At 43.5% G+C, this 22,484-nt stretch overlaps 2 protein-coding genes across 2 annotated transcripts; both read left to right on the top strand.

Annotated features, from left to right (window-relative positions):
• The first annotated feature begins 1,134 nt into the window (after positions 1–1,134).
• Positions 1,135–7,898, top strand: LOC124041420 (tubulin--tyrosine ligase-like). The gene is made up of 7 exons (XM_046358970.1): positions 1,135–1,812; positions 2,401–2,479; positions 2,611–2,843; positions 3,104–3,239; positions 3,431–3,700; positions 3,900–4,043; positions 4,534–7,898. Exons 1-7 carry the CDS (start codon positions 1,644–1,646, stop codon positions 4,739–4,741), a joined length of 1,239 nt encoding a protein of 412 aa, XP_046214926.1. The 5' UTR covers positions 1,135–1,643; the 3' UTR covers positions 4,742–7,898.
• Positions 7,899–8,717: 819 nt separating this feature from the next.
• On the top strand, positions 8,718–21,448 carry polr1b (RNA polymerase I subunit B). Its single transcript, XM_046358969.1, has 15 exons — positions 8,718–8,953; positions 12,492–12,659; positions 12,798–12,944; positions 14,372–14,504; positions 14,677–14,813; positions 14,991–15,214; positions 16,015–16,186; positions 16,487–16,658; positions 16,824–17,105; positions 17,426–17,559; positions 17,712–17,882; positions 19,014–19,170; positions 19,364–19,560; positions 19,695–19,945; positions 20,087–21,448. Exons 1-15 carry the CDS (start codon positions 8,777–8,779, stop codon positions 20,967–20,969), a joined length of 3,405 nt encoding a protein of 1,134 aa, XP_046214925.1. The 5' UTR covers positions 8,718–8,776; the 3' UTR covers positions 20,970–21,448.
• Positions 21,449–22,484: the final 1,036 nt, after the last annotated feature.

Raw genomic sequence — 22,484 nt, 5'->3', positions numbered from 1 at the left:
TGCTGTGTCTTTGAGAGACGCATACAGCAGTAGGTGTGGTTCCCACTGTGAAGCATGGAGGATATGATAGTGTGGGGGTGCTTTGTTGGTGACACTGTCAATTATTTATTTAGAATTCAAGGCACACTTAACCATGGCTACCACAACATTCTGTAGCGATATACTATCCCATCTGGTTTGCGCTTGGTAGGACTACATTTGTTTTTCAACAGGACAATGACCCACAACACACCTCCAGGCCGTGTAAGGGCTATTTGACCTAGAAGGAGAGTGATGGTGCCGCATCAGATGACCTGGCCACCACAATCACCTGACCTCAATCCAATTGAGATGGTTTGGGATGAGTTGGACTGCAGAGTGAAGTAAAAGCAGCCAACAAGTGCTCAGCATATGTGGGAATTCCTTCAAGACTGTTGGAAAAGCATTCCTGAAGCTGGTTGAGAGAATGCCAAGAGTGTGCAAAGCTGTCATCAAGGCAAATGGTGGCTATATTTTGATTTGTTTAACACTTTCTTGGCTACTACATGATTCCATGTGTTATTTCATAGTTTTTATGTCTTCACTATTATTATACAATGTAGAAAATAGTCAAAATAAAGAAAAACACTAGGCGTGTCCAAACTTTTGACTGGTACTGTATGTCCAAACAGTGTTGGACCCCGGACATTGCTCTGCATTGCATTTAACTTTATAATGTTATGTCTCATTATTTAATTAATATAATCTGCTGGGTATTGAATAGGAGGCAAGTTCAACTGACCATTATGAGGCCCATGCTTTCAAGTGAACGAGATACATTCAATCTGGACATTTGTTCAGGGGTTACATCTGTATCAATTTCAAACAATCAAAATAGAGGTTTCTCTTTGACCAAAAATAAATGTTTCTCTACAAAAACCTCTGGCCCTTAAATCTCTGCCCTTAACCTTTAAAATATATTATATGCTTTGTGGGATATACAATTACATCAATATTTACGTTATACACAAATTGAAATAGAAATTAAATGTTACCTTATTGCTTTTTGCTCTACAGAAGGTATTTAATCTGATAACCTCAAGTGAGGTACCAGAATAGAAAGACTACATCAACCACAATCCATTGCAGGTCATGTTTATCCACGTTCCATGTGACGACAGATGATGGATGACAGCTGTGGGCCAAGAATAAAAGGACCGTTGATCTGCAACAGAACATTATGGATCTCTTCTGTTTGGTCGTTTTGTCCTCAAATTGAACGGCTGAAATCTTAGCAAAGTAGCAGTTTACATAGTTAACCAGTCAAACAAAAAATTCTGAAGAAAAATATCCAGCTACCAGAGTAATCGACAGCAATATACTGCTTTGACAGCTAAGCTAGCTAGTTAGCACACCAGATAGGTTCTCGACCAGACGTGTGACCATGTAGTCACACCCTAATCTTGGGCAACATGAGTGAAATGTAGACCAGAGTAATGCAACATGTAGTAGGACTTTTGTCATCGTGAAAGACATTCATTTTTTTCCGAATCTGGACATGGCTGCCTCATCATGCTACAGCCGCCCGCGAGATAGCGCTTGCCAGCCAGTCCGCTAAATCAACTAGCTACATCGGAGCTTGAAAACAATACGTTTTTTTGTTGCACATATAATATTGTGGTATTATGAATTCACCCATGTATACATTTGTCGCCCGAGACGACAACAGTACTATTTATGCTGAAGTTTCCAAAATTCTCGTCGCTACTGGACAATGGAAGAGACTGAAAAAGGATAATCCCCGATTCAACTTGATGTTGGGCGAACGGAATAGACTGCCATTTGGACGGCTTGGTAAGAGTTAACACTTTTGGCATACGCAGTAAATGGTCTTACATTGCATTGAATGCGTTTTGTTGCAGTGTCAGTATTCTTGTTCTCGCCCTCGAGCAAAACCCATGAATTGTGTCGCATGAAACCGCTGATGTAGACCTCTGATGGAGGCCCATAGGCTGATACACATCACAAGTGCTAATCTGACACTCACTGCAATGCGCCCAGTCTCCTTGGGAGTCAAACCAAGACCTCTACATTATGCAAAAGTAAAAAGAAAGTTACTCCCTTAAACTACTGATAATTTTCCAGAATTATTCATTTGTGTCCCACCCCTGTCTCAGTTTATGATCAAGAGTTTGGCCTTGACTATCCTGGAGCTTATTGTCTATTGCTGCTTTGTTACAAAATTATAACCATATTTTGGTGATATCACTGTATCCACATGCATCCTTGGTCACTGAATGCCACAAGTAGGCTATATTGGACACACTGAAATGCCGTGTTTGACCTCGGAGAAGGACCTAAACAAATTCTTGTTGACACCGCCCTATTGTAATCACTTTCATCTTTTTTTTTATTCTGCATGCGTTTGTTTCTCCTCCACAGGTCATGAGCCTGGACTGATGCAACTGGTGAATTATTACAGAGGAGCAGACAAGTTGTGCCGCAAAGCATCTTTAGTCAAGTAGGCATTTTCAAACCTTGACGAGTTGAAAAGGTTCCAGTGTAATAATTTTCACTTTGATGCTGTAATTTTCACTAAATCCTGCTGATACTGTAAATATCATCGATATCCGCTTACTTTGCATTGTGCAGGTTAATCAAGACTAGCCCGGAGCTTCCAGATCCCGGCAACTGGTTGCCTGAATCGTATATCATCTATCCTACTAACCTCAACACTCCCATTGCGCCTGCAAAGAATGGCATAAGCCACCTGAAAAGTAACCCCAAGACGGATGAAAGAGAAGTTTTCCTGGCCTCTTATCACTCAAGGAAGGAAAGCGGAGAGGGAACAGTGTGGATCGCCAAGTCATCTGCTGGAGCAAAAGGTACCAAGCAGTCATCATGTCTAGAGGCTCATATTTCTACTAACAGCTAGTACTGCTACATTCTGTAGTCATTTGGTATTATGGGGGTGGTGTATTATAGTATTGCTGCCTAAAGAAGCTCTCTTTTTAAGCTAATGCATGCTTCATATATTTCAAAGTTTCCTTTGACTACCCAGGGAGTTACAAACACTTTATTGGCAAAATATTTATTCCAAGGATTGTATACAAAGATGAGGCTTGGGTTGGTTTTCTTGTTCCAGGTGCTGGGATTTTGATATCACACGATGCAAATCAATTGCTGGAGTTCATTGATAATCAAGGGCAGGTTCATGTCATTCAGAAGTACCTAGAAAGACCACTACTGTTGCAACCTGGCAACCGTAAATTTGACATCAGGTAAGCAGCTGATACTAATACCTTTGAGTGATAGCACATCTAGTGTGTTTATTACACATTTATTACCAACAAAGACTATATAGGCTTCTAATACACAATTCAAGCTGTCTGAGGAACAGCAAAATAAGAAATGTTATCGCTGGTGTTTTTCCCAGTAATCTGACTCTGCGGGTTGGTTGTTGTGTTCTTAGGAGCTGGGTGCTCGTGGACCATCAGTACAACATCTACCTTTACCGGGAGGGTGTGCTGCGGACGGCCTCGGAGCCCTACGACAGCTCCAACTTCCAGGACGTGACCAGCCACCTGACCAACCACTGCATCCAGAAAGAGCACTCTCAGAACTATGGCCGCTACGAGGAGGGCAACGAGATGTTCTTCGACGAGTTCCGGCAGTACCTGCTGAGCACCCACAACATAGTGCTGGAGACCAACATTTTACCTCAGATAAAGCAGATTATAAGGTAGCTACTTCTCCTCCAGTGCTGTTTTTTTACTCTGTTGAAGGAGATGGAAAAATACAGTTTTGTTCAATGACCTTAAACATGGCCTTTCCCTTAATATTGCGAAGTTCTACAAATAGTTATTTATAGGTATTTGCTTCACAGCTAGGCTATACTCTACTTAGACTCCTGACAATGGTTGTTCTGTCTGGTCACCTAGGAGCTGTCTGACATGCATTGAACCTGCCATCAGCACTAAGCACTTGTCCTATCAGAGCTTCCAGCTCTTCGGCTTTGACTTCATGGTGGATGAGAGCTTCAAGGTGTGGCTGATAGAGATCAATGGAGCTCCGGCCTGCGCACAGTCAGTCCTATTTTATATTCTTCTCCCAGTGGTCATAAAAACGTAGCAGGTGTTAATAGGCTATAAAACTGTGTCTCTTATATTGTCCTGTTTATCCTCTTCCTCTTGCCTGCACTCGGTTGGGTCATCCTCTCTACATCCGTTAGACTGTTATTCATTACATTTTATTCATAGAATCTTTGTTGATTTAAATGATTTGAGACCTGTGGAGGTTTGGGCTGAAATGTTAATTCCGTTGAAAATGTTTTCCATTGTTCAAGGCTTAGAGTGCTTTAATAACTTTTCATGTTAGGATTTAATGGATGTTTTATTTTAAGATCTCTGACTTCCCGGTGAATCTGAATGTGCTTGAGGGTAAAATTGTCCTTTGAATTGCTTTTCCATGCTAGATAAAGTTTCTGGACTCTTGGTCATTAATTCCTCCCTATATAATCTGACTGATTTAACTGGCATGGCATCTTATTAATTGCGCTGTTAACTCTCCCTCTAGGAAACTCTACCCGGAGCTATGCCAAGGTATCGTGGATGTGGCCATCTCCACTGTCTTCACACTGAACAACGATTCCGAACCACGATCATCTTCCTCCTCCCCTGCTCCCTACTCCTCCTCCCCCTCATTTTCTGCTCTCACCTCATCCTCTTGTTCCTCTCCGAAACTGAGAGGACCTCTCCACGTGGGCCCATTCACCCGATTGTAAGTGTCCCCCCGCTTCAGAAGTTCCACCCTCCGCTCCTCACTTCTAGGCTTTTCTGAGAGGTCCCACAGGTCTGGAAGCTTGCCACCTCATTGGTTCTTGTTTGGCAAGTCTCAAAGTGGTTTGCCCTTGTGATTGACTGAAGATTGAATGTGGGACCTTCTCGTATGTGATACCAGATTTTCTTCTCTCATACACCACAATGGAAGGGCATTTCAGAGGAAAGCCTGGGCAGACATGCAGAATATGAATGTGGAGACTTGGTGAATGTTTGGGTGATGATGATGATGATGAATGGGCGACAGACTGATGACCGGTTTGGGGGTCCCAAAGCAATGAGAAGCCCTTGTGTTCCAGTGCTGCCACTGAGGCTCCCCTAGACTGTGTATGGATGACCTCTGAAGATGGAGGGGATGCTTTACTTATTATACAGACTAGTGCCTTACATCTCCACCCATACCCACTTAAAGATGCAACCTGATGAATTAGCATAGCATTTCTGCTACTATGTGTTACGTGAGCCAGTGTATTGTCGGTCAGGCAAGTGTATGTGCGATGTAGACTTTTTTTTTTCTTCTCTCGGTTTGTACATCTTTGGGTTTATCCACAAAAGTTAGCATTCCTAAATCTTTGTTTCATATCATGGTTATTCACAAAGCCCCGGAGAGTTTTGTGTACTGCAGTTTAAAAATGTATTAAAGCAAAAAATAGGAGGCATCCAGTTTCTATTTTATTGCTATGTAAATTGTATTATAGCTATTATTCTGCGCATGCCATGTAGTTTTTTTAGGTCTTCGATTTTGAGACCTTTTTTCCCCCCAAGTTAATTTAGTCAGTGTTGTTAATTCCCCCCTTGTATAAGAGAATATTCATAGACAGATTACTTATATTGCTGTCAACAAATAGTATTTGTTGAATGACTAGAGATAAACCTTCCCTGTCCAACTGAGACTAGATTTGCAACTTTCTAACATTTCAAGCTATTTTGAACCTTCTATGGTTCTGCCAGTAAAACTGTTAGAATCAGTCACTTTTATTCTCCCAAGAACATTTACATATCGGCCTACTTGGAATTTGATTCGGTGAAATGGTGCTGCCACAGTAAACAGAATCAACAAACATAATATAGATGATAAACATATACAGATGTAATATAGTGACAAGGAATTTACGAATCCACGTACACAGTTACGCACGGGACCTCCGATACAGCTGTAAATCAGTTTGTTTGTCATCTTAGGAGGGACTGCATGTTGGTGTGGATGCATGTCAGTGTCTTACCTCCTAATGCAAGTAGGCCTACTCTCCCCTTTTGCCTCGAATACTGAGAGTTCTTAGCCAAGCACTTCCTTTAAAATGGTCTCTCTATACTTTTTACCTTCCCAATAGGTCCATGAGACGCACCTGTTTGTCAAGAACTGCATTGCATTTTGACACCAGATGTTTTGAAATAGATTTGCCTAGTTTTGCGTAGTTCTGCACCAATTGCTTTTGCAGAAATGTTTGTTTAGTGTGTGTTGGTGACGCTTGCTCAAAGAAAATGTGTTTCTTGTTAGTTTTTGCTTGTTTATTTAAAACATGTAGTGAACTTGAATTAAACGAAATAGCTTCAACCCCAGAATTGACTTAATGTCAATGCAAGTTTAAAAAAATAAAAAAAATAAAGCGGCAATCCATAGCAGTGAAAAGGCCACGTCCATTTGCGATTTTACAACAGACGAACACTTTTTTTCCCCCCCTCGGACATCACGCAGTACTGAGTTAAAAAAAAAAATTATACCACGATGCTGGATGCTCCTTTCTTCAAAACGATAACAAAATGCGCCTGGGGCGGATCCCAGATTTAAGTGTATTTTTTAAAAGTAGTTTAAGACTATAAACACAGTCAGTTAGGTTTTTAACACAGCTTCAATGATGTTAAGTGAACTTGTGATACCTGCCTGCTAGAAAGTTGTTTTCCCTGCCCTTGTCTGTTTCTGTGTTTACACTGTGATATTCAATGTAGAACACCTGACCACATTCAGTTTACAGATGCTTTGTAGCATTATCACCCACAGTTATCCCATAGATTAAGTTACTTTGTCCTATGTTAAACTTTGTTTTAAGTATGAGTTAGTCCCTTAACCACCAACTCCTTTCTTCAATATCACACATTTTCGAATATATTTAGTTGAGGAAATGCTTCGACATGTTTTGAGTGAAACACTACTTAAGGGACAACATTGAGACATTTAATCACTGTCTTTTTTTAAAATGAAGTATGGTGTGAATGACTGCTTGAATAGTATATGTTTGATATTCACATGGTCAAAGCATACAATGTTTATGAATTATAATCTAATTGTGGTTAAATGTTCGGTTAGTTTGTATATCAGAGTGGCACAAAAAAAAGTATTTGTTTCTAGATTGTTTTGCAAAATAAAAAAGACCAACTGTATTATTCAACACATTGCTTGGGAAAACAACCAAAGGAAATGATCAGTATTATTATACAAATTGGGGAAATGTCTTTCCATCAAAGGGAAGGGGTGCCTTAGTGGGAATTGCCTCTTGATGTTTGGAAGAAGCAATAGACCTCCTGCATATAAATGCACCTTTCATTTGTTTGATTGTAAAGATGTGAATTTGCCTATTGCTATTTGGCATATGTGTCTGTGTGACTGTTTTAATTGTTCAATCTTTTGTAATGTCTGGTTGTACTCATGCAGAGTTTCTTTGCACTGAATGTTTTCCATGTTTTATTACCTGCTTGGTAGGTTATGAATTCTTATTTCTTATCAATGAACTTGTTTGTATGTCTAAAATCAATTCCCCCCTCAGTATTACTTCCCCAGCTATGAACACTGTGGGTTTGATGTATTTCAAGTCCTTTAAAGTGCAATCTGTATCTTCATTTGAGTGTATCATGTCCATGGGAGACAAAGAAGTTAGATTGCAACTTTAAATCAATCATAATCAAACATTTTCACTAAACCAAGGCAGCCAAGAATAAATAAATCGGTTGACACACCAACATTGACACATTGAAATGTTAACCTCTCCCCCAGTCAATGATTTAACTGTATTTAGTCAGATGAATGCCTGTTTCTTTTAGCTAATGTTTATCAAACCTTTGCATGAAAACTGTCACATTATCATGGAGAATAAAATGTATCGTTGATCTGAGTCTCCTGACTTCTCTTGTGGCGTAAACTGATAAGACCCAGGGATTTACACTAGATATGACATGAAAGAAAATCATATAGATGTAAATGATTGACACCATTGACTTTATCCAACTGAATTGCAGTCATGATGACTGCAATCGACCAACACAAAGCGCGAGTTCGACATTGCAGCCGACTTTAAAGGCGAGTCGAGATTGACAGATCTCCAAATGTCCTTGCGTCGTAAATAACTACTCTGGTGCGTTCCTTTGCCAAATCTTACAATGCCTGGATAGGTGTTTTAAGTATCGGCTAACCACAAATGTTAGCAATCTGTCCAGTTAATGACAGACGTGTTGGTCAAGTTCCCCTGATCAGATGTTGGATGCATCAACCAATGGTTGTGTGCCACGTCAGACTGACATATTTCTATAACATGTGGTTGGCTTATGTAAAATACCTATCCAGGTATTGTAAGATCTGGCAGGCGACGGCTGGGAAGAGAAACACGCCCGTTGTCAGTCAGTCACAATTTACCCATTTATCACGGTTTTGATGCTCTCGAACACGGCCACAATCAATACATAGAGCAACTGAGATCTGATATCTATAGACCTCTAGCTGTTTGGTTACAGTGGACATGATCTTTGATGCTGAAAATGATTTAGACATAGCATTACACTTTAGATGCTGTTTGGTAATTCCCTTTTCTCACTTCTATGAATAGTCAACCAAACTAATACAATTACATTTAACAAGACGGTTTTGATTTTGTTTGATAGCTCTGAAAATTGGATGCTGTCCCTTTAAAGGAATTGACCTTTCACTCACTTCCTATTACAACGATTGTACTTCCTGTGTAACTATGCGCATGTGGTAAACAAGAATAAGCATGGATTTTGCGAGTAAGTGGAGTAGTTTACTGACAAGTCCAAGCCTTAAACATTTAACAGAAGCAGGCTACGGCATACCGAAGGAAAAACAACATGCCGCTGTTCAGGACCTAACGAAGGCTCATATTGAGTCGTTTGACCAAGCAGTTTCAGAAGGACTGTGTCGTGCTGTACAGGTAGGCGAACTTTCACGTGGGACAGTCAGTGCTGTGTCAGCCGTGGCTCCCCAAGCCACAATGTTGGCCAAACGTATATTTTTAATATGTCTTGTGTCCACTTGCAAGTGGTGCGTTTAGGATTTTGAAAATGCTCCATTATTGAAATAAATCAATATTTTGCTCCATGAAGTAATCAAATCAAAGTTTTTGTCACGTGAGCCGAATACAACAACCATACAGTGAAATGCTTACAGGCTTTAACCAATAGTGCAAAAAAAGATGTTAGGTTAATAATAGATAAGAAATAAATAAAACAGTAAAAAGACAGGCTATATACAGGCACCGGTTAGTCGGGCTAATTGAGGTAGTATGTACATGTAGATATGGTTAAAGTGACTATGCATATATGATGAACAGAGAGTAGCAGTAGTGTTAAAGAGGGGTTGGCGGGTGGTGGGACACAATGCAGATAGCCCGGGTCGCCACTGTGCGGAAGCCATTTGAATACCCGTTCAGGAGTCTTCTGGCTTGGTGGTGAAAACTGTTGAGAAGCCTTTTTGTCCTAGACTTGGCACTCCGGTACCAAGCCACAGAACAGTCTGTGGCTGGGGTCTTTGACACATTTTTGGACCTTCCTCTGACACCGCCTAGAGGTCCTGGATGGCAGGCAGCTTAGCCCCAGTGATGTGCTTGTCTGTATGCACTACCCTCTGCCTTGCGGTCAGAGGCCGAGCAATGGCCGTACCAGGCAGTGATGCAGCTGTAGAACCTTTTGAGGATCTCAGGACCCATGCCAATTATTATTATTTTTTTGTCGTGCCCTCTTCACAACTGTCTTGGTGTGTGGACCATTCTATTTTGTTGATGTGGACACCGAGGAACTTGAAGCTCTCAACCTGCCCCACTACAGCCCCGTCGGTGAGAATGGGGGCGTGCTCGGTCCTCCTTTTCCTCTCGTCCTTAGTTTGGTTATGTTGAGGGATATGTTGTTATTCTGGAACCACACGGCCAGGTCTCTGACCTCCTCCCTATATTCTGTCTCGTCATTGTCTGTGATCAGGCCTACCACTGTTGTCGTCTGCAAACTTAATGATGGTGTTGGAGTCGTGCTTGGCCATGCAGTCGTGGGTGAACAGGGAGTACAGGAGGGGACTGAGCTCCCACCCCTGTGGTGCTCCAGTGTTGAGTATCAGCGTTGCGGATGTGTTGCTACCTACACTCACGACCTGGGCACGGCCCGTCAGGAAGTCCAGAATCCAGTTGCAGAGGGAGGTGTATAGTCCCAGGATTCTTTGGTTAGTGTTGCACTTTGAGGGTACTATGGTGTTGAATGCTGAGTCAAGGAATAGCATTCTCACATAATTGTTCCTTTTGTCCAGGTGGGAAAGGGCAGTGTGGAGTGCAATAGAGATTGCATCATCTGTGGATCTGTTTGGGCGGTATCTAAATTGGAATGGGTCTAGGGTTTCTGGGATAATGGTGTTGATGCGAGCCATTACCAACCTTTCAAAGCACTTCATGGCTTCGAACATGAGTGCTACGGGTCTGTAGTCATTTAGGCAGGTTGCCTTTGTGTTCCTGGGCACAGGGACTATGGTGGTCTGCTTGAAACATGTTGGTATTACAGACTCAATCAGGGTCATGCTGAAAATGTCAGTGAAGACACCTGACAGTTGGTCAGCACATGCCCGGCACACAGGTCCTGATAATCCGTCTGGCCCCGCAGCCTTGTGTATGTTGACCTGTTTAAAGATATTACTCACGTCGGCTACGGAGAGCGTGATCCCACAGTCGTCCGGAACAGCTAAATGCTCTCATGCATGCCTCAGTCTTGCTTGCCTCGAAGCCAGCAAAGAAGTGATTGAGCTCATCTTGTAGGCTCGTGTCACTGGGCAGCTCGCAGCTGTGCTTCCCATTGTAGTCTGTAATAGTTTGCAAGCCCTGCCACATCCGACGAACGTCGGTGTAGTATGATTCAATCTTAGCCCTGTATTGACGCTTTGCCTGTTTGATGGTTCGTCGAAGGGCATAGCTGGATTTCTTGTAAGCTTCCGGGTTAGAGTCCAACACCTTGAAAGCGGCAGCTCTACCCTTTAGCTCAGTGCGAATGTTGCCTGTAATCCATGGCTTCTGGTTTGGGTATGTACGCACAGTCACTTTGGGGACGACGTCCTCGATGCACTTATTGATTAAGCCAGTGATTGATGTGGTGTACTCCTCAATGCCATCGGAGGAATCCCGGAACATGTTCCAGTCTGTGATAGCAAAACAGTCCTGTAGTTTAGCATCTGCTTCACCTGACCACTTTTTTTTTTATAGACCGAGTCACTGGTGCTTCCTGCTTTAATTTGAGCTTGTAAGCAGGAATCAGGAGGATAGAGTTGTGGTTCGATTTACCAAATGGAGGGCGAGGAAATGCTTTGTACGCGTCTCTGTGTGTGGAGTACAGGTGATCTAGAATTTTTTTACACCTCTGGTTGAACATTTAACATGTTGGTAGAACTGATTTAAGTTCCCCTGTAGTATTAAAGTCTCTGGCCACTAGGAGCGCCGCCTCTGGGTGAGTGGTTTCCTGTTTGTTTATTTCCTTATACAGCTCACTGAGTGCGGTCTTAGTGCCAGCATCTGCCTGGTGGTAAATAAACAGCCACGAAAAGTATAGCTGAAAACTCTCTAGACACCCCTCATCTTTTGCTGTTCTATCTTGCCAGTGCAGAGTATATCCCGCTAGCTGAATATCCATGTCGTCATCTAGCCACGATTCCGTGAAACATAGGATATTACAGTTTTTCATGTCCCGTTGGTAGGATATTCGTGATTGTACCTCATCTAATTTATTGTCCAATGATTGCACGTTGGTGAGTAGTATTGATGCTAACGGCAGCTTTCCCAGTCGCCTTTTCCGGGTCCTGACCCGGCATCCGGCTCTTTGTCCTCTGTACCTGCGTCGCTTCCTCTTGCAAATAACGGGGTTGTCGGTCCTTTGGGGTGTTTGGAGAATGTCTTGTGCGTCGTCTTTGTTGTAGAAAAAATCTTTGTCTAATCCTAGGTGAGTGATCGCTGTCCTGATATCCAGAAGCTATGTTTTGCCGTAAGATACGGTTGCAGAAACAATACGTGCAAAATAAGTTGCAAATAACGCGAAAAAACCCCACATAATAGCACAATTGGTTAGGAGACCGTAAAACTGCCATTTCTTCTGGCGCCATTTTGTTAATCCAACAACTTGTACACCGCCATCTAGTCTATTTCAAATCTTGTCATTAATTAAGACAGGGGTGTCATGACATGCGGCACTTTGGGGAAGACCCACCTATTTCAATCAATGAGAGATTTGAAATTGACATGGTCAAGGTTGGTTGAAAATGATGTGCTACACAACCGTACCTAACGTGTAATTCACAGTAATGGATACCAACATTTTTGGGTTGTTACACCAGATAATGTGAAGTTAATCTGTAACTATGCAGCAACCTGGTTGTAGTTTATATCTGTCATGCAAAACCATGGGTTTGGAGAGTTCATGTAAAAATGTTTGTTCCTTTTTCCTTTTCAGGCCATCCGTCCCTTGGAGTTTATGTTTAAAAATGACCGGATCAGCCTGGCATTTGTGGAGGCCACCATCTTTAAACCAGTGGTGGGCAAAGGAAGCATCTGCCGGGACCTGCGGGTGTTCCCAGCAGAGTGCAGAGGGAGACGCTGCTCCTACCGGGGGAAGCTTGTGGTAAGCTTGCCTGCAAACCCAACACCTGTACCATATGGATTGTACTGTATATGACGGTCAAGACGAGGTCTTTCTACAATCTATCACAAGACTTGCCCATTGTGATGAATTTAAGTTTTGTGCTGTGATTCTTCACAGGCAGATGTCAGCTGGTCCGTGAATGGGGTTCCCAAAGGCATCATCAAGCAGTCTCTGGGCCAGTTGCCCATCATGGTGAAGTCTAGGCTGTGTAACCTACATGGGCTCCCTCCCAAAGAGCTCATTGAGCACCATGAGGAGGCTGAGGTAAGAGAATGGCACGCTTCCTACCTGTGCTGTGGCAGGGTTTCCTTTAGCCGGTAATAGCTGGCTTTTGGGCGTAAAAAAAGTAAAGCAGTTAAATAAAATTGCCATCGGCCAATTGTCTGGGAGAAGAAAGAAAAAACCCCATTGCGAAATAAGTCTTTTTAGCCTATTCATTGATAGAAATACCAGTTTATGTAAATACATTTGACCGGTCATGCTTGTCGGTCTATGAGTTAATTTGCATAAATCCGTGGAATTAAATTGCCATGTGTGCATATTAGTTATCTTATCACATGGGCACGGCATACAGATACAGAGCCTTTGAACGGAAAATCTGTCAGGCAGCACTTTTACACGCCCAGTCATTGTGCAACGATTCTAAATGCACTTGTGTGTTAAAAATAGCTAATATTTTTATTTCTCAACTGGTAATTGAAGCGGCCTCTCCATTCGCCATTCAAATGCATAGTCAACAGAAGGCAGGCTTCATCAGCGCGTCACACACCACTTGGCAATGAGCTGGAGGCAGTATGCATTTTGAAAACCTATAGCTACTTAATTGTTTGAAACGGTAACGTTTTAGTACATATTATGAGGCATGTTTTACCTTGCTTTAAAGTAGCCTAGGAAAAATCTGACCAAATACGTGAAGGCAGTTATTTCATAGACTTCCATATGCCATTGAAACCAGTAGCCTAATTCTCATTTTCTATTGGTTTTCAACTATCTTTCATTGTCCAGTAGCCAAATGCATTATTCCGCTGCTGATGTTAAGAAGGAATAGTTTATCAACATTTTTAAACTAAACGTTCTGATCTGATGCATCAGATATATTGCTTTTTAACATTTTATTTTTTTCATGTAACCTAGGCCTATTGGTTGTGTGAATTTGATCTATATCGTCCCTGAGTCTGTTTGGGCTATTTCCTTCTAGGCAAGCTGACCAATAGAATATGTAAACTTTTCTTCTATGGGGATAGTAGACTAACATAGGCTCATAGGTTGCTGTTTTTTCCATCCAAAGAAAGCTGAGTTATTATTAGCCTAAATTATGACTATTCCGTCTACTTATCACATTATGATTAGTAGGCCTGCAAATGTGATGATACATGGAATGCTTTATTAAATGGTGCATTTTTATGGTGAAATTCATTCCCCAAACTTTAACGTCACGCTCCCTGGGTGGCCACCCAAATCAGGTTATGTACCCAATGCATACATGTCCGGTAAATTTAAAATGCTGCCGGTCAAATGTCCTGCGCTACATTTTCACAACGGAAAACCCTGATCTGTGGGAACCAGTCAATCTGATTATTTATGCTTTGACGCAAAAATCAAGGCACATTTTTTCTGATTTTACAGTTTGCAATGCGTCTTTACATTTCTTTAGAATCAATCTCTCTTTCTCTCCATCCTCATTGAAACAGGAAATGGGTGGTTATTTTATTGTGAATGGGAACGAGAAGGTTATTCGCATGCTGATCATGCCAAGGAGGAACTACCCTATCGCTATGTCAAGGCCGAAGTGGAAGAACAGAGGCCAGGGATACACTCAGTATGGTACGCAAGGCAGTTGATGTACAGAATGTAGAGGGTGTTAATGTACAAGCCGAACATTGCATTGTCGGAGCAGTTGAGTCCCATAGGCTACTTATAGTAGGCCAACATTTGATTATCGCAGTCCTATCGCCTTGATGCAGACATAAGCTAAAGCTATTCTTTGTCTCCCCAGGTGTCTCAATGCACTGTGTGAAGGAGGAGCACACCGCTATCAATATGAACCTACATTACCTGGACAATGGGACTGTGATGCTCAACTTCATATACCAGAAAGAGCTCTTCTTCCTCCCCCTGGGCTTTGCACTAAAGGTGAGATGGAGCAGTGATATTTGGAATAGGACCTTGCATGTGACATTAGTCTGTCCACTAGGTTTATATGCACGCAACACATAAGAATGTTATGAGAATTGGGACATATGCCTATACTGTATGAAATTACAGTATATATTTAACATTTTAACCACATTGCCTTTCTGTTTTGGCCAGGCTCTAGTGGACTTCACAGACTTCCAGATTTACCAGGAGCTGATCAAAGGTCGTGAGGCGAACTCCTTCTACAAGAGCTGTGTGTCTGAGATGCTGCGACTCGTTATGGAGGAGGGCTGCATCACCCGCGGCAAGGTGCTCAACTACCTGGGCGAGCGCTTCCGGGTCAAGATGAACCTGCCAGAGTGGTACACCCATGAACAGTGTGCCAACTACCTGTTAGAGTAAGTGTTTGTGTGTGTTATTAAAAACTTCACCATGCTCAAAGTGATATTCAATGTCTGCTTTTTTTCCCCCTACCCATCTACCAATAGGTGCACTTCTTTGCGAGGCATTGGAAAACCTCCCTGGTCTTTACAGTTGAATCTGTGTTTGAAATTCACGGCTCGACTGAGGGACCTTACAATTATCTGTATGTGTGGGGTACAGAGATGAGGTAGTCATTCAAAAAGTAATGCAGTCCATGCAACTTATGTGACTTGTTAAGCAAATGTTTACTATTGAACTTATTTAGGCTTGCCATAACAAAGGGGTTGAATTCTTATTGACTCAAGACATTTCAGCTTTTCATTTTTAATTGCATTCTAAAGACATTGACCGGGTCAGCTCTAGCAGGGCAGAAATTTGGTGAACTGAATTGTTGGAAAGGTGCCATCCTGTGACGGTGCCACGTTGAAAGTCACTGAGCTCTTCAGTACGTGCCATTCTACCTCCAATGTTGGTCTATGGAGATTGCATGGCGGTGTGCTCGATTTTTTTTTATACACCTGTCCGCCACTGGTGTAGCTGAAATAGCCGAATACACAAATTTTAAGGGGTGTCGACATACTTTTTGCCATGTAGTGAATGCCTATAGCAGATACTTATTATGATGACTTAGTCATGAGTGGGTATATTTTATTTTTTTGGTGTATGGGTGATCCTTGGAATCTAACCAACTATCCTGACGTTGCAAGCACCATGCTCTACCAACACACACACACTCACACTCTTTATGGAATGTGTCATATCTCTCTCTGTTCAGCCAGTGCATCTGTATCCACCTGAGGTCGGACGTGGAGAAGTTCTACCTGCTGTGTCTGATGACGCGGAAGCTATTCACGTTTGCCAAGCAGGAGTGCATGGAGGAGAACCCGGACAGTCTGATGTGTCAGGAGGTGCTCACGCCAGGACGGCTCTACCTAATGTTTCTCAAGGTCAGTTCAGACATCAGGACAGCCCTGCGCTGGACTACTGACAAATGATGAACAGTTCTGGATCTGACGTATTGGTGAATCAAAAGCAATTTATTGTCAAGATACTACAACATTGTGGGCAACAGAACTTGTCGTGTTTGGCATGGGTAATGTAAAAACACCACAACAATGTCAGGCCAGAATGCTAGCGGTGAAACCTTGACTGTAAGGCCTTGGTATTAAAATCACACTCTAGTTGTCCTCCAGGTCATATAATTCCTCTGTCGGATGTGTTTTTAACCATTTGCAATGTGATAATAGGAGAAGATGGCTGCCTGGATGGTGTCTGTGAAACTGTCCTTGGACAAGAGGGCCCATAGGCTGACTGGTGGGGTGAGCTCTGATAATCTGGTGAAGATGTTCAACATGGGCTCTGATGTTACCCATCCCTTTGAGTATCTGCTAGCCACTGGGAATCTCACTTCAAAGACGGGTATGCTGTGATACAAAACATTCTACTTATTTGTCATTACAACGTATCCACTGTTCTATTTTTCTCTATTTTACTTGGAGTTATGCAGATATACATGACGTGTATAAGTTACCTAGAAACACATGCTGGTCCTGAGATTCTGTTCCTCTTCGCTCCTGCCGTCAGGCCTGGGCATGCTCCAGAACACGGGACTGTGTGTGGTGGCCGACAAGCTCAACTTCATCCGATACCTGTCCCACTTCCGCTGCGTGCACAGAGGGGCAGCCTTTGCCAAGATGAGGACCACCTCCGTACGTCGTCTGCTGCCCGAGTCCTGGGGCTTCTTGTGCCCCGTGCACACCCCCGACGGAGAGCCCTGCGGCCTCATGAACCACATGACGGCCCACTGTGAAATCATAGCCCCGGCCCTGCCCACCACCACCCTCCCTGCCCTGCTCTGCTCCCTCGGTGAGTACAGACAAACCTGGGAATTGTGGATGTGCAGCTAGCTGCCTCACTATGGCGTCCTCCATGACGTAGCCCATGTTGGAGATCAGAGACGATGCTGTTGGTTCCAATGGGGTAGTTGTACATGACAAACACTGAACATGTTTCCAAAGTGAAACACAAAGGCCTGGGATTCAACGTGACAGGATATCCAAGGTTACGTCACTCACTGCGATTAGCATGCAGCTGGAACCTATTGGGTCATAAGGTTTATTTGCACATACATGTGAAAATGCTCAGTCATTTATATGCGGTTGTGTTGTCCCATCGTTCTCCTCCAGGTGTGACTCCTGTGGATGGTTCTCCTGGCAGGGCCTACACTGACTGCTATCCTGTGCTCCTGGATGGTGCCATGGTGGGTTGGGTAGAGACTGATCTGGCCCCCTTCCTCTCAGACTCCCTCCGCAGGTTCAAGGTAAGGCAGGGCATCTCCCAACCATCTGCAGTTATAACATGGGTTTGATCATCACTCACTTATGTAATAGATAATTCATCACACATGAATAGTGGCAGCTAGTTAGGTTTTTCTGCCTCTTACTCATTCTAGTTCATGCCATTCTCTTGCAGGTGTTGAAGGAGAAGAAGATCCCTCCCTGGACTGAGATAGTTCTGGTTCCCCAGACCAGCAAGGCCAGCATGTACCCAGGCCTGTACCTCTTCACCACCCCCTGCCGCATGGTGCGGCCTGTCCACAACCTGGCCCTGGGCCAGCAGGAACTGATCGGCACCTTTGAACAGGTACTACAGTCGCAAGCTGCTTAAAATGTCTCAATTCCTGGGCATCCTTAGTAAACCCCCTAGTTACTAATCATAGCCTCTGGGACAAGGAGGGATGCTAGATCAAACTAGTTTTCAAGCTGAGGGTCTTGTCAGTGATTCTTTGTTTTGTCAACTCTAGGACAAACATTACAGTAATTGTTGGAAGTTGTTTCTTGAGTTTGGTTGGTAGTGTCATGTCAGTACCTAGTTACTTGTAGATGGTTCGTCTGACCGTGGCTTCAGAAAGTATTCATGCCACTTGACTTATTACACATTTTGTTGTAATAAAAATAAAATAAAAATTCACCCATCTACACACAATACCCCACAATGACAAAGTGAAAATATGTTGTTATAAATGTATTAAATGCAGAAATCACATTTACATAAGTATTCACACCCCTGAGTCAATTCATGTTAGAATCACCTAACATGTATTGAATCAGCTTTCTGGGTAAGTCTGTCTTAGAGCTTTGCACACCTGGATTGTACAATATTTGCAAATTTGTTCTTTTTTAACTTCTTCAATCTATGAAGTTGGTGGTTGATCAATTTTAGACAGACATTTTCAAATCTTGCCATGGATTTTCAAACAGATTTAAGGCAAAACTATAACGAGTCCACTCAGGAACATTAATGTTGTCTTGGTAAGCAAGTCCAGTGTATATTTGGCCTTGTGTTTTAGGTTATTGTCCTGCTGAAAGGTGAATTTGTCTCCCATTGTTTGGGTGTTGTTGATCAGCTAATAAGTAGAATCAGATGTGTTAAATTAGGGTTGGACTGAAAACCCACAGGACGGTAGATCTCCAGGAAGAGGGTTGGGAAGCCCTGCTCTATCAGGTTGAATAGGGAGCATTGCTGCACAGCTACAGTGGGGAAAACAGTATTTAGTCAGCCACCAATTGTGCAAGTTCTCCCACTTAAAAATATGAGAGAGGTCTGTAATTTTCATCATAGGTACACTTCAACTATGACAGACAATCTCATTTATGCACCCATATCTACAGTATGCTGTGATTGCTTCTTGTGTGGACAGTTCGAGACAGTACCTTATTCTGTTCGAGTACACAGAAACATTTGTGAATTAAGCTTCTCTCTCCTGTTTGACAGCTCTACATCAACGTGGGCATCAGTGAGGATGAGATCGAGCCGGGTGTGACCACCCACCAGGAGCTTTTCCTCCACAGCATGCTGAGCGTGGTGGCTAACTTCATCCCTTACTCGGACCACAACCAGAGTCCCAGGAACATGTACCAGTGCCAGATGGGTAAGTTTTCAGAAGCAGGCACCTCTGGTGTTTTCTGAGTTCAGATACCCTTAGGTACCTTTGTGAATTTTTTTCAGCTAATTCCTATACAGAGAACACTACATGTGAAAAAATGTGCTTTATTCTTCTAGAATGCCTGACTTTTAAAAAATGATCCTGTAGATGTTGGTGTAACTAATTTTCTCCTCCACAGGTAAACAGACCATGGGCTTCCCCCTCCACTCGTTCCAGGACCGCTCGGACAACAAGCTGTACCGTCTTCAGACCCCTCAGAGCCCTCTGGTCAGGCCTGTCATGTACGACCACTACAACATGGACAACTACCCCATCGGCACCAACGCCATTGTCGCTGTGATCTCCTACACTGGCTACGATATGGAGGACGCCATGGTGAGACAGCTAGCTCTACATAAATTCACTTTTTATTTACCCATTGGCTGATTTCACTGTACCAGGTGTGTGTAGAATACGTGTGTGTGTGTATATATTTGTACGAGTTCTATTTTAATTCCGTTTGCGCCTAGATCCTGAACAAGTCGTCATGGGAGAGGGGCTTTGGTCATGGCTGTGTTTACAAGACTGAGCTGGTGGACCTGGCACAGAAGATGAAGGGCGAGGACAACCTGGTGTTTGGGGTCAAACCCGGTGACCCCAAGGTAATGGACAAACTGGACGCTGATGGGCTGCCCTCCATCGGCGCAGTGCTACAACATGGAGACCCCTTCTACAGCTACATCAACCTCAACACCGGACAAACCTTTGTCAACTTTTACAAGTGAGTTATCCAGTTTGGCCTAATGTTCTTTCCATTGTCATACCATAGTGTTGACTATTTCTCTACTCTATGATGATGAGTTGGCCAGATGCAGCGGCTAATGCAATTTTATAACCTGCTGTCTTTCCCTCGCTTTTGTAGGAGTCAAGAAAGCTGTGTAGTAGACAACATCAAGGTGTGCAGCAATGATGTGGGCTCGGGCCGCTTCAAGCGCGTCTGCATCACCGTGCGAGTGCCCCGTAACCCCACCATCGGGGACAAGTTCGCCAGCCGCCACGGGCAGAAGGGTATCCTGAGCCGCCTGTGGCCTGCCGAGGACATGCCCTTCACAGAGAGTGGGATGACCCCCGACATTCTGTTCAACCCTCACGGCTTCCCCTCCCGCATGACCATCGGCATGCTCATCGAGAGTATGGCCGGCAAGTCGGGCGCCCTCCACGGCCTGTGCCACGACGCCACTCCCTTCACTTTCTCCGAGGAGAACTCTGCACTGGAGCATTTTGGGGATATGTTGCGCGCTGCGGGCTACAACCACTATGGCACCGAGCGCCTCTACAGCGGCCTCAGCGGCCTGGAGCTAGAGGCGGACATCTTCATCGGCGTGGTCTACTACCAGAGGCTGCGTCACATGGTCTCCGACAAGTTCCAGGTGAGGACCACTGGCGCGCGGGACAAGGTGACCAACCAGCCGGTGGGCGGAAGGAACATCCAGGGGGGCATCCGCTTCGGGGAGATGGAGCGCGACGCCCTGCTGGCCCACGGGACCTCCTTCCTGCTCCACGACCGCCTCTTCAACTGCTCTGATCGCTCTGTGGCACAGGTGTGTGTGGACTGTGGTAGCCTACTGTCCCCTCTACTGGAGAAACCACCACCCTACTGGTCGGCCACACGCCACCGCAAGACTGTCTGCCTCCTCTGCGGCAAGAGTGACTCCATCGATACGGTGTCTGTGCCATACGTCTTCCGCTACTTTGTTGCAGAGCTGGCGGCGATGAACATCAAAATCAAATTGGACGTGAAGTGAATTCAATGTGAAGTTTGTTCAGTCTACCTACCAGCCCCACACAGTGCTATATTGTGCACAGGAAGTTTGTCTTCTCCCGTGTGACTGGCAGTGTTCAGATATTAGGCCTTATGTTTTGTATTAAACGCTTTATCTCCAAATATAATCTGTCACATGTCAAAGTAAAAAAACAAAGCCATTACTGCTCACCAGAATGGCCAAGTGCTTGAGGTTTACCCTCTTGTTGTCCAGAATGCTCTACCTATCATAAGTTATGGCTAAATTGAGACTTGGGTCAAGGATGGATAGAACTTTCCAAAAATGTTCAGAAGTTACAAAGATATTGTGCAGTAAATGTCTAACATACACAATATTGTTTTGTAAATCAGTATATTTAGAGTGAAATCCTCTAAGAAAATACATTGTGGTGGTGTACATTGCACATGAGACAGTCGATTGTGACTACTAGGTAATAAAAGGTTTGTCAATGACTAACTACACTTTACTCTTCAGAATGACTCTTCAGAATGACAATCAATACACGTTCAAGTTGTTCCTGTCATAACCAGCACTTTTGAAGGAGACAATGTTGTTCACAGGGCTTTCGCTTCTTGTGTCCTGTTTCTTAGACCTACCTGAAGATGCTGGTGGGAGGAGCTGTTAGAGGACAGGCTCATTATAATGGCTGGAACGAAGCGTTGTTTCCATTGGTTTGATTCTGTTCCAGCCATTTACAATGAGCCGCTCCTCCCACCAGCCCACTGCTACCTACTTCCCCCAACAGGTAAAGTAGTCAAATGTATAATATCTTTTTTTTTAAGAGTAGACAATGAACAATGCAATAGGCCACGTCATTTGGTATGTAAACACAATTATTACACCCTTTCACCCACATTGAAGATGAACGAAAAGCAGCTGATTTGATTTTCACAATTCCCTTTTTACAAGAAACCCATGTCAATAATGCAGGCCTTTGGAAACTATCTTCATTTACAGTACATTTGGAAAGTATTCAGACCCCTTGACTATTTCCACATTTTGTTACATTAAAGCCTTATTCTAACATTGATTAAAATTTGTTTCCCCCCCTCAATCTACACACAATACCCCATAATAACAAAGCAAAAACAGTCATTTTATTTTTAAATTTGCAAATGTATTAAAAATAAAAAACATCACATTTACATAAGTATTCAAACTATGTACTCAGTACTTTGTTGAAGCACCTTTTGGCAGCGACTACAGCCTTGAGTCTTGGGTATAATGGTACAAGCTTGGCACACCTGTATTTGGGGAGTTTCTCCCATTCTTTTCTGCCGATCCTCGCAAGCTCTGTCAGGTTGGATGGGAAGCGTCGCTGCACCTGGAGCAGGTTTTCAAGAATCTCTGTACTTTGCTCCGTTCATCATTCCCTCGATCCTGACAAATCTCCCAGCCCCTGAAAAACATCCCCACGGCAGGATGCTACCACCACCATGCTTCACCGTAGGGATGGTATTTGCCAGATGATGAGCGGTGCCTAGTTTCCTCCAGACG

This window comes from Oncorhynchus gorbuscha, linkage group LG08 (genome assembly GCF_021184085.1).
Source record: "Oncorhynchus gorbuscha isolate QuinsamMale2020 ecotype Even-year linkage group LG08, OgorEven_v1.0, whole genome shotgun sequence".
NCBI classification, from domain to species: Eukaryota; Metazoa; Chordata; class Actinopteri; order Salmoniformes; family Salmonidae; genus Oncorhynchus; species Oncorhynchus gorbuscha.
Note: the sequence above shows the minus strand (reverse complement) of the source record. Positions and strands in the feature narration are given on the sequence as shown.

Coding starts and splice junctions, on each gene's coding strand:
- polr1b (XM_046358969.1), top strand. CDS start 8,777: ATGGATTTTGCGAGTAAGTGGAGTAGTTTACTGACAAGTCCAAGCCTT. Junction 14,505..14,676: donor CCAGGGATACACTCAGTATG/GTACGCAAGGCA, acceptor TTGTCTCCCCAG/GTGTCTCAATGCACTGTGTG. Junction 17,106..17,425: donor TGCCCTGCTCTGCTCCCTCG/GTGAGTACAGAC, acceptor GTTCTCCTCCAG/GTGTGACTCCTGTGGATGGT.
- LOC124041420 (XM_046358970.1), top strand. CDS start 1,644: ATGAATTCACCCATGTATACATTTGTCGCCCGAGACGACAACAGTACT. Junction 2,844..3,103: donor GTCATCTGCTGGAGCAAAAG/GTACCAAGCAGT, acceptor TTCTTGTTCCAG/GTGCTGGGATTTTGATATCA. Junction 3,240..3,430: donor AACCGTAAATTTGACATCAG/GTAAGCAGCTGA, acceptor TTGTGTTCTTAG/GAGCTGGGTGCTCGTGGACC.